A 14,202-nucleotide genomic window follows, 5' to 3' on the forward strand; every position below is an offset into this window, starting at 1 on the left:
GAGGAGTCCCTAAAGTGTGGAACTTAGGAACTTGATGATGCTTCACCAAGCTAGATATGACCTGGGAGAATGCTCGCTTGAACCCAGTCCAGTTGTGTGTTGGTTTTCTCACCGAGGCAGAGTTGTTCAATACTTAAAGAAATTGAATTTATCTTGTGCCTCCAAGTCCAAGCTGTAAGTTGAGCTCTGGTCTTCTCGTAAGTTAAATTCTGGTCTTCTTATAAGTTGAGCTTCGGTCTTCTTATAAGTTGAGGTCTAGTCTTCTTGCAAGTTGAGCTCTGGGCTTCTTATAAGTTGAGCTCCAGTCCTCTTACTTGAATGAGAGCTTGGTTTGGTTGAGACTCTCCTGGTTTTGTTTCAAGAGGATTCTGAAATCTGTTAAACTATCGTCATCATTTACTCAAAGCTCAAAACTCAAAAGAGGATTCTGAAAGCTGTTACAGAAGTCAAAACTCAAAAGACTAAAAAAGCGACAAAACTTGGATAAGAAAGCAAATCTCATTTACTCAAGTTTTGAATTAATTTTCGTACTCATCGTCATCGCCACACCACCAGCAATAGGAACACCACCATCTCCATCTCTAGGATCACCATCAGTTGCATCTGAATTTGATGATGATGATGATGACATCATTATCAGAGTTATCCCCGTCCTCAACTTATCACTCTTCTCTGAGTCAGCCTCCTCATCCTTCTCCCATAATCGTCCTCTTGCTTCTAGATTGAGATCTAGTTGTGGTCATAGGGCTCAATGAGGTTCTAGGAGCATCACGAACGTGGCTTCAACTCAAGCTTTCTTGGGGAATACTGCATGATCTCCAACATTGGCCAACTGGCATATGAAATTGTCCATATGTCTCACATAAATGCAGTCGATTTGATTACTCTCGTTGACTTCTGATTTTATCGAATGGAAACGAGATCATTAAGCCTCTTTTGCTCGAGCTTGCTTCTCTTCTTTATATGTTTCTGTTGGGTAATGCATGAATGCATGATTAGAACTTAGAAAAATATAATACAAGTTAGGGGTAATAGGAGACTAGAACAAATATACAATGAGTCAGACTAGTTAAGAAATTTCATATCAAATGTGCTAAACAAGGTTTTAAAAATGCCGATCTGTATGAAAATCGCCCGATCCGGATCGAGAACTGGTGGAACTGTGCCGATTCCCTAAAAATATAAGGAGAACTAGCCGGTTCCCTAAAAATATCAGGAGAACTAGCCGGTTCCATCAATGAACTGGGGTTCCCACCTCTTTAAATGTTTTAATTCTTTTTAATAAAACAATTTTGAAATTTTTTTATTAAAAAGATGAGTGATAAATAGTGCAATCCTCTCATTTAAATTTTGTTTTTCATTGCTTTTTTTCTTTGTACCTTTATAATTAAAAACTTCATCTAAGGAAGAGAGGGCTCACTGCCGCCCCATCCATTAGAGGCGTTGGCGGCCATCTCAGCCATCTACCTTCATGGCCCTTTTTATAGAGCCTTATCTCCTATTATCTTTACTTTTTCCCCGATGTTAGACTTTCTTTCCTTTTTTCCCTTATGTGAGCAAAGAAAGTCCCACCTCATACTATTAAAAAATTTCCTGTAGCAAGAGAAAGGGAGAGAGCTGTTTCCTTTGAGTGTGCAAGAGTACTTTTTTTTAGAGATAGAGTCAATGATGCTTGAGAGAGAGAGAGAGAGAGAGAGAGAGAGAGAGAGAGAGAGAGAGACGCGTTAGTTTATGGGCTTGCTGGTGGAGGAGAGTATGAAATTTTTTGAGGTGTTTGGGTGAAAACAGTGACAACACAATGCCTCAGGGGCATGGCAACAGCAAAAATTCAAAACTTATTAGGATTTTCTTAGCTACCACACCAACCCCTTAATATTCTTTAAGAATAATTTTTCTCTCTCTAACCCTGCACACGTGCAATATCTTTTATTTATTGAGGCCTTCTTGCAATATGTTCCTATCCCAATATCTCTTCAAATTGACACTTTTATTGTTATCCCCACATACGTATATTAATATTAGCAGAATATATATTTAAGTTAACTTGGGTTTTTCTTAGTAACTCTTTAAAAAATAAAGAACAATCCCATCCAAAATCTCTTCACAGTGACATACGTTCGGGGCTACTTTTTTTTTTCTTCCTTCGTTATTGTTTGGTAAGAATTCTATGCTATACCCACTCAATAACCCGAAAACCAAGCCCAAAAAACCCAAAGGAATTGAATACTGAGGAACCACACCAACCCTAGATAGTAGATGCCGTGAAGAAAGAATATCAAATACCCACTATTTATCTCTTTTTAATTTTAAAATATTCTAGGGAAGATTAAACAAAAAACCCTCCCTTTGGCATTATTTGTTTTTAAATAGAAACGAGGACGTGTTTTTACTTGAAGACAAAAAATTAGAAATAAAAAAAAAAAATTCTATGAAACCTTATGAGCACTCTATAAGGATATTTAATAAAATAAATTTGTAATTGGAAAAATTCGAACCTCTTATTTTATAGTAGCCTAAATATTTTAATTATGAATTTCATAATTAAAAATGTTAAGAAAGTGTCTCATTCAAATCCAATTTTTTAATTCAATAGGAATTTTAGAGTTTGAAAACCCTAAGTATCCAATGGTCAGCTTACATCAAATAGGAAAAAATATCGTAGTATTCATGTATTTTTGCAAGATAGTGAAATTCATAATGTACTACCCCTATCTTTTCAAAACCCAAAAGACATTATTTATAACAATTTTTTAGCAATTTTTAAAATTTGTTTTTAAGACCAAACGATCCCGGTCGATTCACCGATCCGGACTGGTTTCCAAATGGACGATGCGGGTCATCGTTCCGTTTTTTTAAATATTGTTGCTAAAGTTGCCCTCGGAACCCTTGGCATGACAGTCAAGTTCAAAATGCTTATAGCCATGTCTGCAATTGATTGGCGCTTCGCCCTTGCGTGGCCCACTATTATGCTACATTACATAAGAAATAAATAGGGTATATAAGTATATTTGGAGCTCAAGTTAAAACTAAGTACTCAAGCCACAAATTCTCATTGAAAGTAAGTTTTGTACTTACCTGGATTGATTTTGGTCCTTTGTCTGTGCACTATATCCATGCCAATTGATGCCTTTGAATATTTATATTTTTTTATCTTGCACTACACTTGGTCTTTGGACTTTTGTACTAGAGTTGAGTCTCAAGCTGCACAAGTTGATTGCATTTGTGAAACAACACTTACTATTTATCTCATGGTCATTATAGAAATAAGTAGGTTTGATAAAATACTTGCTAGCTACAGGGGCCTCTGTAGCTGTGTATCCAACTTGTCTTCTACAATTTTATGAAAGGGGAGGAAAATTCTTTTGCAATATAGTGAGAGTTCCTCATTATATCTTCCTTGCCGACCTGTATTGCCCTGTAAATGTGACGACCCATTGGTATTTCCTTCTCACTGTCCACTAGGCACAATATTTTCACCAACAGGTCAAAAGCTTGGAGGGAGTGGGCAACCCCATTCCAAATATGAGGTTGATAAACAATGTTAATCACAATTTTTCCCTTTTCATACCTGGGTCACTTGCTTTTTGTCCATTCTTCAAATACAAACATGGCCCTGAGCTTGTCTTTCTTCTCCTATATAGGCTGCAAAGATATATGAAATAGCAAATCTAGTTCACCTTAAAGCTTACCGAATCCCTCTTTTCTGTGAATCTCCTCATCATTGCCATGACTTGTGTGGTGTTGTATATAAAAATTGTGATGACTATTGCTTGCTTTAGTGCTATGTGCACCTCTTTCAACTTGCTTGTTGCCTCAAGCATGAGGTCAATGCAATGCGCTCAGGTTGACGAAAAATGTGTGGCCTCTTTGTCAACAGCAGATTAGCAACCACCCTATTGGCTGTAACTATGTTAGTAATGACTTGAATCACATGCTTCTGTCAAACCTCGTTTACAAATTGATCTACTAAATAAAAAATGAACTTTGCATGTTGAATCTTATCAGATATGTCAGACGTTCAAAAGAGTCTCTCCATTGGACAACTACTTCTTGCCTCCTATTGATTCATGTGTCATTCTTGAGACATCATACTTCCCCCACATAAGGGTCTTCAATTATTTATTTGTGAGCTCCACCTCCTCTTCTTGAATATGGTCTCCTTGAGGTCGTAAGTTGTGGGGGCCTTCAACCCTGGCCTAAAGTACTTCACTGCTTCCAACATGCTTTGGAAGATCTTTAAGCTAGAGACACTAAATGATATGCCTGCTTAGTACATCGATTAGGCTATGTAGTAACATACCCGACTCCTTATGTTCTTTCTTAAAATGATTATTTGTAGAATTTATAGGCCCCTTTACTTTTAGCCTCTTTTGCCCAAACCCCCTATGCTCAAAACTAAAGCTCACATGCTCCTCTACCTCATATATAGCTTCTTCTTCATTCACTCCATTAAAATATATTGATCTTAGGATATCTTCAGACTTTTTCTTCTTATCTTGTTTCTTCTTTTGGGTTGCCCCCAAATGGGCCACCATCTCTCTCCTAACTTCAAGAGGTATCCCTTGGCACGGGGCTGCATCCCTCTATTGCCGGCTAAATGTTTCTTCAGTGGATTTAAACAAGTATTGCAAATCCCATTACAAAATCTGCTTTGCACCTTATTCTTATCATTTTGATTAGGCAACCTTGTGTATTTCCAACCTGGATCAATCATGATCTACTCAACAAACAACCCCTAAAACCTGGAAAATGCATAAAATTGCTAAAACCCGTTCTTGACTACATTTACTTAAAGTCTAGAATGCAACAAATCAAACTCTAGTATTGAACAAAGTAACCAAATCTCAAAAATGTGGCTAAGAAAACGAACGTGAGGTATTGAATATAGTAGCCCAAGTACCCAACCTAGAAAATATTAGCAATGTACAAAATGAATACTAGATAAAATCATAAGACAAAAAACCCAATTACTCAAACATTGAAAAAAGCCACCGAACCCAAACCAAATATTAAGAAATAATATTTGTTAAATTTAAAACTACTGAATGGAGCATCTCAATTATTAGTAATTCTCGAAACTCAAGTATTTAGAGTAGAATGCTATTGATACAACTCCATTATTGAATGCAGTGCCTAACCTAGAAAAAATTTAGTAGTTTATAAGATCAGAACTAGAAAACACAAAAAATTTAAAAAGTCACTGAGGCCACACCAATATTAAATTACTAATCTTAGAAAAGTAGAAACAAGTCTTAGGATGCCTGAGTTTATTGTCATCTCATTAAGATTGGGTAACCCTATTTTATTAAAATGTTAATAAATTCAAAGCTATAGTTGCTTACGAATAAGGGCCAAAATTGTGAAACAACTTGAAGAAGAAGCACAACAACAAAAATCAATATTCAGAAAAAAAAAATCAAAACCCAATATAAAAGAAATATCACCAAACCCTAAACCAAAAATTTGAAATACATCAACCTTTGGATACATGATCATTGTTGGCTTGAATCGATCTGCTTTGGTTGCTGAAATACCTCATTTGCCTCCTCTTCAAGTCTCACAAACAATTGGATTGTACAGTTTTTTGATTCTGCAAGGTATTGTTAGGTTTGAATTTTTGTTCAATTTCACTAAATCGTGTAAAATTTGATTTTGATTTGGGTCCTCTCTCGAAAACCAAGCAAAGAGAATTTTTTTTGGTGGGGGGGGGGGGTTAGAATGCCCTCCAAAACCCTTGTCCCCCCTTTTTAGGGGTAAAAAATGGCTAAAAATGCCCCCTCCGAGGGCCATTTTCCGCCCTCGGCCATGGGGCATTGAGAGCCATCTTGGTTTCTAGTTGCTTGCCGTGGCCCAAAAAGCGGGCACCTCTTTGGTAGAACTTCTTAGGCTGCCGCCTATCCATAACTCGATTCCCTAGGCAGCGAGGTACCCAAAAGTTTTTTACACTGATTCTGATGAAGGGCATAAAAAAACTGTTTGTCAACGAAAGTGGGTTGACATCCAGTCTGTATTCCACATATTTCATTTAGTTGAGCTTATTTCAAGTCACAAAAACATATGGTTTTTTATTTTTATTTATTTTATTTTTTATTTATATTTATTTATTTTAGCAGAACTGATTGAAACTGGTTTTCCTAACTATTTTTATATGTCTACAGTTGACTACAAGTGGGTTGTATCTGCTTTATGCAGTTAGACTGCAACTTAAATTCCAACTTAATGTTAATAAACCCTTAAAAGTTTCTCTAATTGCCTAATGGAAATTGTAATTTCTTTGAGTTCAGATATTTTGTGTGGTTATAAGGTGGCGTTTATTTGATATGGGAAGGCTCGATACTTGGTGGGGAAGGGAAGAAAAGAGTCACAGTTTTCATGACACGATTTCTGAGCATGCTTTGGTGGAGATGGCGGCAACTTTGTGTGGCATTACTGTTTCACATGGGAGAGAGTCACTGCTTGAAGAGTTGCGTTTAGGTCCCTTATAAATATGCCCTTGGGTCCTCTAGGGTAATATGTAGGGAACGGCATGACTATGATTATCAGTTTAACAGGACTCTCACAAACTTGTTTGTTATCTAGGGTTATTACATTGCGAGTTTGCTTACGCAGTTTGGAGTCTACTAATTCAGCTTTTCAGGCTCGCGTGGGTGCTTCCACCTTCAATCCAGTCCCTGGTTGTCCAATGAGGAAATCGGGGAAAATTCTTTGGAAAGCCTCACTAGCTGCTACCCTCTGGCATATTTCGAGGGAAAGAAACTCTAGGATCTTTCAAGGGGATAAGAACACTATCCAGACCCTGTTCCAAAAAATAACATCCTCTGTTATTTTCTGGGTCTCCTCCTTTATTCGAGATTGGGATAACCTTCTTTATCTTAGTCATCACAGGAGCATAAATACCCCTCGATGGATTCCTCCCTCATAGGGCCATATAAAGCTTAACTTTGATGGATGCTCCTTTGGAAATCCTGGTCCGGCAGGCATCGGGGGAGTGTATAAAAATCATGGAGGAGGAGTCCTTCTCACCTTCTCAGAATACATAGGAACTAAAGGCTTGCAAACAGCAGAAGCCTTGGCCTTGCTAACTGGAATCAAGCTCTTTAACCATTCTTGGGGTAGAATCTTACAGATTGAAGGAGATGCCAAAAACATCATAAGGTGGGGTTCTGGTAAAAGAGGCCCACCTTGGTACTTGGGCCATTTATTTGATGAGATCGATCACTTATGCAGGGACTTGGAAGTCACTTGGAGGCACACTCGAAGAACCGCAAATGCCACCGTAGACGCACTCGCTAAACATATCTAACAGGATGTTTATCTGTAGATAATCAGTGTAAAAGGGCATCATTATAAGCCCTAACCTTTTTCTGTTGTCCTCTTTTCTCTACTTTTGTTATAGTGCGCGAATAGGGCCAAAACTCTAAACTATCCTTTTGTCCGCTTTTGTACTTGGGCATATATATAAGTCCCCCCCCCTCTGTTGTAAGCCCCCTCTGCTGTTGTGTAAGTCTTTGTAGTGTAAGTCTTTGCAGGTCAGGTCCTCCTCTCAGGGACACCGATGCTGTTGAGGACATGCCTGGTGGCCTCACAGTATCGACAAAACTCATTTATATTATTTTATTTAATGTTAAGTTAATTTCTATAAAAAAAAAAAACAAGACTCTGACAAACTCATCAATTTTTATTGACACAAAAACATCTGAATATATTTTTAGTAATGTTTATGAAAAAATAGATAATCCAAATAATTAGTGAAATACAAAAAAATATTAATTGGAAAGTGAAACTAGTAATTGGCATGTGAACAATGTTGGAACCCACGCAAGTGATGGTGGAATCCTCTCAGATTCTTCAGGGAATTGCCAAAGATTCCATTATATTTTTTATCCAGGATTATTGAGAAAACATTAAGGTAGAATAAAAGAGCTAGCTATTTCTGTCCTTTCTCTTAGAATGCAAGTGCTCTCTTTCTCTCAGCCAGTTATCCCATATCTGAGCAATGGCCTCTTCCTTGGTTGAAATTTGCAACAGAAGGGTTGCATACTACCTGTATATTAACATGTACATGTGGGGTTGCATATATGGGACATGGCCTCAGATTCACTTGAGATCAACACATGCTCCACTTGTCTCAATTTGCTTACTTTGCAATGCACTCTATGAAACTCCTTTTATAGGTGTTTCTCTTGCTTCTCAGATGTTTGTTCTTTTTGGACATAGTTGCCTATTGGCCTCTTAATGTGGATAGATGAATTATTGTATCAGTCTTGCTATACCTGCATGTAGTCAGTGATTGTTCTATCTGCTCATATTTATGCTCTGTAGGTTTTTATCAGCACAACCATTGACTGCTCACTAATAGTTTGGCACAAAATCTTTGGCTGTCTGAGATTTTCCAGGATTCAGAGTTGGAAATAAAGTTTTCTGTTAATGAGATCAAGGAGAAGTACAAGGTGCACTTTTTATTTGAGATATTTATCAGTAATGTAGTTCTGTTACTTATGTGGAAAGAATTGAATTTAATTTCTTTGTGATGTTTCTTCTAAAGCATTTAATCATATGTGCTTGTCTCAGGATGCTAACCTTATTCCAAACTGGAAGGCATTTCAGACAGTCATTTTTCTGGAACAGGTGATACGTTGGTTTATATTTCAATAATTCAAATGCATTGAGGCCTTTTCTATTAAGGTCATGATCTGGGTATGATGATATGATGGTAATTCAAATGCATTCAGCTTTTGCACAAGGATGAGTCCACAATCAATGTGGGACATTCATCACTCTTGAGAGACATTGTGCAGCTCTTCTTCTAAAGAAGAGATTTATATTGGAGATTCATGGTGAATTTTGAGAAATGTTTTTACTTTTGCATAATTTTTCTTGCCGTTTTGAGTCTTCGACAAGGATTTAGTCTTCTACAATTGTGTACTTATTCCGAATAAGAATCTGCTTTTGCTGTATTTCTTACTCCTATCTGATTTTCATTCCCAAAGCATATGTAACCGGTCCATTTTTTCCATTAATGAAAATTTGACATTTTGGGGCTGAATTAGATAGTTAGAAGTGTGTATGTCATTTCAAGTTGCTGATTTTCTAAATTCTTCACATAGACCTCTATCTATAATAAAAGACCTCCTTTAGATCCCAAGAAATCCTAATTGTAATTGAAATAGGGCCCTAATTAAAACAAAATTCGTTGTGACATTTCTACACCTGATACCACAAGTAGTTCCTTAAAACTCCTAAATCCTAAAAATATAAAAAAACCTTAGAATATGTAAAAAAAATTAAATCCCTAAAAATAAACCCTAAAATTTAAAATTAAAATATACATCATTTGTATTAAACAAAAATTAAAAATCAAAATAATTTTGTCCTGCATCCGGTTTACTTTTCCAAATACTGGTCTGTCATATGAGTACTAGTTGCTCTTCCCTTATGCAGAGTAGCGATATGCATTGGAATATCAATAACTTCAACTTCTCCTGCAAAGCTGAAAAGCATGCCCCATGCTGTGAGTATATGCATTGAAGCTAACCTGAATTACAAACTTCTGGGGACAATAATACCTTGAACAAGTTATAAATGAGTAACTCCTGAAGTATTGCATGACTTGCTAGAGACTGGGTCATTCTTCGGATGCCTATCGACTGTAGTGTTGACTAGATGTAGGAACCTATTGCCAGCCTATGGTGAAGCAAATATGGGTTATGAAAGTGACATCCCCCGTAGTTTGGCAACCCTTCTATTGCTAGTGGTAAGGTAAAATCGTGAGTAAGAGCAGTCAACAGTTGCTGGTAACTTATATGATGTGTTCCGATGAATAAAGGAAGACAATGAGCAGATGGAGAAGTGACAACATGCAGCAAAATTTAGTTGCCTAAGACCGAATGCAAGTGCATTAGGCAGGATCCAACTTCAGTGTTACTTTGAACGAAGGTCTGGGTTTCACTGTTTTGTAATTTTGCTATCTACGGCAACTGGTTTTAGTCTGTTGACTTAACTTTGCTATGGGTGGCAACTCGTTTTAGACTGTTGACTTAGGTGAATAGCATATGTGATTTGGCCAAAAGGGATTCCCTCACTTTGATTTGACTATGACCCATACCATAACCTAATCTTCTCTGGATAACCAAGCATCATTTTACCCAGTGGGGAATGACCAAATTTGCAAGCTTGAATGCAATTCTCAGTCATGATACTAACACATATTGGAGTATTTCTGGTAAACCATTACTGTTGATTCGATTGCACAGGTAACAACACAGCAGGCAAATCGGGGACCAGTTTAGATGAGCAATGTGTGTCATCTTCTTTAAGCAAAGCTGTCACTATGGTCAGAGGCCTATTGATGAACATACAGGCTGTTTTGAGTCTGTGTTCTGATTCACCATAGGCAAAGATAACAGCTCAAAACAACAAATGCACCACACCATTTGGAAACCATTACGAAGACCTTTAGTTTAGGTAGCTGATAGAGGGACTGCTCTCTCATTAACCTAAGGTCCTTAGAACCATACACAATCAAGTATAATGTGCATCAGTCTTGTTGTTGGAATTTGGAGGAAGGATATGTAATCATCCCACGGTCTACATCAAGGGTCAGCGTTGAGCCCATACCTCTTTGGCCTAGTTATGAACGATTTAACTAGGCACCTACAAGATGAGGTATCGTGATGTATGTTGTTCATGGACGGCATAGTTTTGATTGATAGGACCCGAAGCGGCGTCAACACAAAGTTAGAACTTTAGAGGGATACTCTAGAATCTAAAGGTTTTAAAATTAGCTGGACTAAGACAGAGCATATGGAATGCAAATTTAGTAATAATTGGAGTAGAGACGAGGAACTAGTTAAGATTGATAGCCAAGAAATAAAAAAAAGAGCACGTTTTTGATATTTTGGGTCGATAATCAAGGAAAATAGAGAAATTGAAGCAGATGTCGAACATAGAATTAGAGCTGGATAGGTGAGGTGGAGATGTACAACCAAAATCTTATGTGATCGCCGCATACCAATGAAGTTGAAGGGGAAGTTCTACAGGACAGCTGTGAGACGAGCTTTACATGAAATGTTGGGTGGTCAAGGAACATTATATCTATTGAATAAATGTAGTTGAGATGAGGATGTTGAGACGGATGAGTGGCAAGACAAGAAGTGATAGAATTCGAAATGAATAAATCCGGGAGAGCTTAGGTGTGGCTCTAATAGGTGATAAGATGATAGAAAATAGATTCAGGTGGGTTAGCCATGTGCAGTGCAGACCCGGTACAACACTGTTTGGAGGTGCGAGTTGGTTCAAGTGGAAGGCTCAAAAAGGGCAAGGGGTAGGCCCAAAAGGAAATTATTAGAAGTAGTGAGAAAGATATGACGACTTATAGCCTCTCTAAGGGTATGACCCTTGATGGAGCAGAATGACGGACCAAGATTATGATGATGATGATGATAGGTAATCATCCCACCTCGAGAAGGTTTAAAATATACGGATGCAGAACTAAATCGAAACTTGTTTGTTTTGGAACCACAATAAAGGTTAGTAAAATAACCAACAACAATATCTTGAGGAGATTGACGTATAGTTTTTGTATTACAGCTAGAATATCGGGTAGCTGCATCTCAATGAAAAACTTAAATATGTTTGTTCTGGTTTTCACATAAGTTTTTTGGGTATTCTTTTCTCTTTTGATAACTGAATACAGTGCACTTATGTAACATGTAAAATGATTATGCATAGAAGTGTTAAAACTTCAATATCTAGGACATTAAAACTCAAGATTTATGCGCTTGATTTACGAAGTGTTATACGTGAAACCTGAAACAAACATTTTCGTGCAGCATTAAATTTAAATAAGCTTTGGAATGGAGAGACTAAATAAGATATGAGGTTGGTTCTATCCCCATGTGAATGCATACACATATTTGAAAGAAGCGGCTAGGTGGAATTCCAAATAGTAAAATAAAAATCTTTTTTTTTTCTTAATATATATGGATTTTACTTACAAGTGCGACTATGCAATGCTGTAACTAAGAAAAACAAAAAGCCCTTGATACAACCTGTGATCTTCTTTTCACCGCCAAGCAAAAATAACTAATCTAGGACTAATAACAAGCTTTAACTTTAAATTTTAATACAAATAATGTTCCTAAAAAATGAAATAAATGAGCAATATTGGGAAGACTTACTTGACTTTGCCTAAGGTCACCTGCTTAGGACTTGGTACCTCCACACTTGATTACTCGATCGATGACACACTGTAATCTTCTGGCTTTGCTGAATATTTTGAGTTGGGAAGCTCATTAGGCAATTCTTTTTTTAGGTTCAGGGTTTGAGACATAGTTACCGGAATCTCTCCATTGATCTCGTGTTTTCGGTTCCGAAACCTGATTCCTCATTTTCATTAAGGAATCTCCATGGAAACCTTTTTGCGGAACCAAAGAAGCTCAATTCCTTAACTTCAGAATATCGATCCGACACATCTTTAGAACCTTTTTTCAGAACCAAGGAAACTCGATTCCTTAATTTCGGAATCTCAATTCAACACATCTTTAGAAACTATTTATCGGAACTAAGGAAACTCGATTCACTTAATCCCTACCGGCGTACCGGATAGGTCTATTCATACCTCACCGGCGTACCAGATGAGCCACTTAATCCCTTTCAGCGTACCGGATAGGTCCACTTATACCTCACCGGCGTACCGAATGAGTCCACTTAATCCCTACCAACATAAACGTACCAGATAGGTCTACTTATACCTCACCGGTGTACCAAATGAGTCCACTTATTCCTTACCGACGTACCGGATAGGTCCACTTGTATACTTAAAATATCTCTGAAACTCTTTATCATTAATTATCAAAAAACAAAAATATCACATATTCAATATATCCTTGAAATCATTACCATGAATTCACATGAAGTAATTTTATAGCAATCACTTTCATTGACATTTTCATAAATAACCAGTCAAATATTTTTGGCTTATAGTTTCAGAAAGATAGCAGTTCTGAGAGACATTATTGAAATTTAACATGATAAGCAATCTATTGACAATAGAAGAACTCTTATGGAAATCCATAGTTAAATACTGAATTTTTAACTATCTAAAATCCTAAACAATAGACGGAAATATCACAATTTTATTAAATACGGAAATACAAATTGCTTTCAAATAATCATGTTACAGGAACACGTAAACTTATAGCGTTTAAAATTCACAGATGGAAATATTGTAATTTAATTAAAAGGTTTTACAGGAAAATATGACCACTTGTACATAACACTTAAGTATCTAAAATTCATACTGATAGACGGAAATATTACACTTAAATACAAAAATACCAGTGTTTATATAACTATTTTACAGGAAAATGAGATCACTTACATTTATATGTCACGAGATGGGTATGTTGTTGCTGTCGCTAGAGTAAGACTGAGATCAATGGCGTTCATCTAAATGTATGAGAAGAGAGACCAAATGAGTTTATATGGGGAGAGGGAGCATGGATATTTTACAAGAAAGAAGGATGAAAGAAAAGAGTATGTGAGAGAGAAACATTATTATGAGAATAATATTGTCTTCATGAGAATATTATGAGCAAGAGAAAAATGCTATTTTTATGAGAACATTATCATTATGAGAATAATGATACAATCATTATGAGAATAATACTATCATTATGAAAATAATATTATCTTCATGGGAATATTATGAGCAAGTGAAAAATACTATTTTTATAAAAACATTATCATTATGAGAATAATGATACTATCATCATGAGAATAATACTATCTTCATGAGAATATTATGAGAGAGGAATAATGCATGAGATCTTATGAGAAAGAATATTATATGAGAGGGAGGAATAATTCTTATCATAATGAAACCATTGTGAGCGAGAGAGGAATATTACATGAGATCTTATAAGAGAGAATATTATATCAGAGAGAGGAATAATTCATGAGATCTTATGAGAGAGAATATTATAAGAGAGAGGACTTACGTATGGAAGAGAGATGGAAAAACTTGATGAACATAATGATTATTAGTTCATGAGGGGAGAAGGATATTTAAAAATGAGGGAGGACACTCCTCCACTTGACGCATGTCAAATTATGTGTCTTTTTTTTGTTAACTTCTCACTTTTATGTGCCACCTCGTGACACATCACCTCATATTATTGTCTTATAATGTCACATCACCTC

At 36.5% G+C, this 14,202-nt stretch overlaps 1 protein-coding gene across 15 annotated transcripts in view; it reads left to right on the forward strand.

The window, feature by feature from the left end:
• LOC18432740 (phosphoesterase) overlaps nt 1–14,202 on the forward strand; it is a 46,906-nt gene that overhangs the window by 10,904 nt on the left and 21,800 nt on the right. For all 15 annotated transcript variants that reach the window (XR_016045886.1, XR_016045887.1, XR_016045893.1 and 12 more), the window contains exons 5-6: nt 8,397–8,450; nt 8,572–8,628. Coding sequence is in view for 8 of the 15 variants with exons in the window: in XM_088853793.1 (XP_088709919.1) it covers nt 8,397–8,450; nt 8,572–8,628 (111 nt within the window). In the remaining 7 variants the exon portion in view is untranslated. The remainder of the gene's footprint in view (nt 1–8,396; nt 8,451–8,571; nt 8,629–14,202) is intronic.

This window comes from Amborella trichopoda, chromosome 1, assembly GCF_054954075.1.
Source record: "Amborella trichopoda isolate Santa Cruz 75 chromosome 1, AtrichopodaSantaCruz75HAP2 v2.0, whole genome shotgun sequence".
Classification (NCBI taxonomy): domain Eukaryota; kingdom Viridiplantae; phylum Streptophyta; class Magnoliopsida; order Amborellales; family Amborellaceae; genus Amborella; species Amborella trichopoda.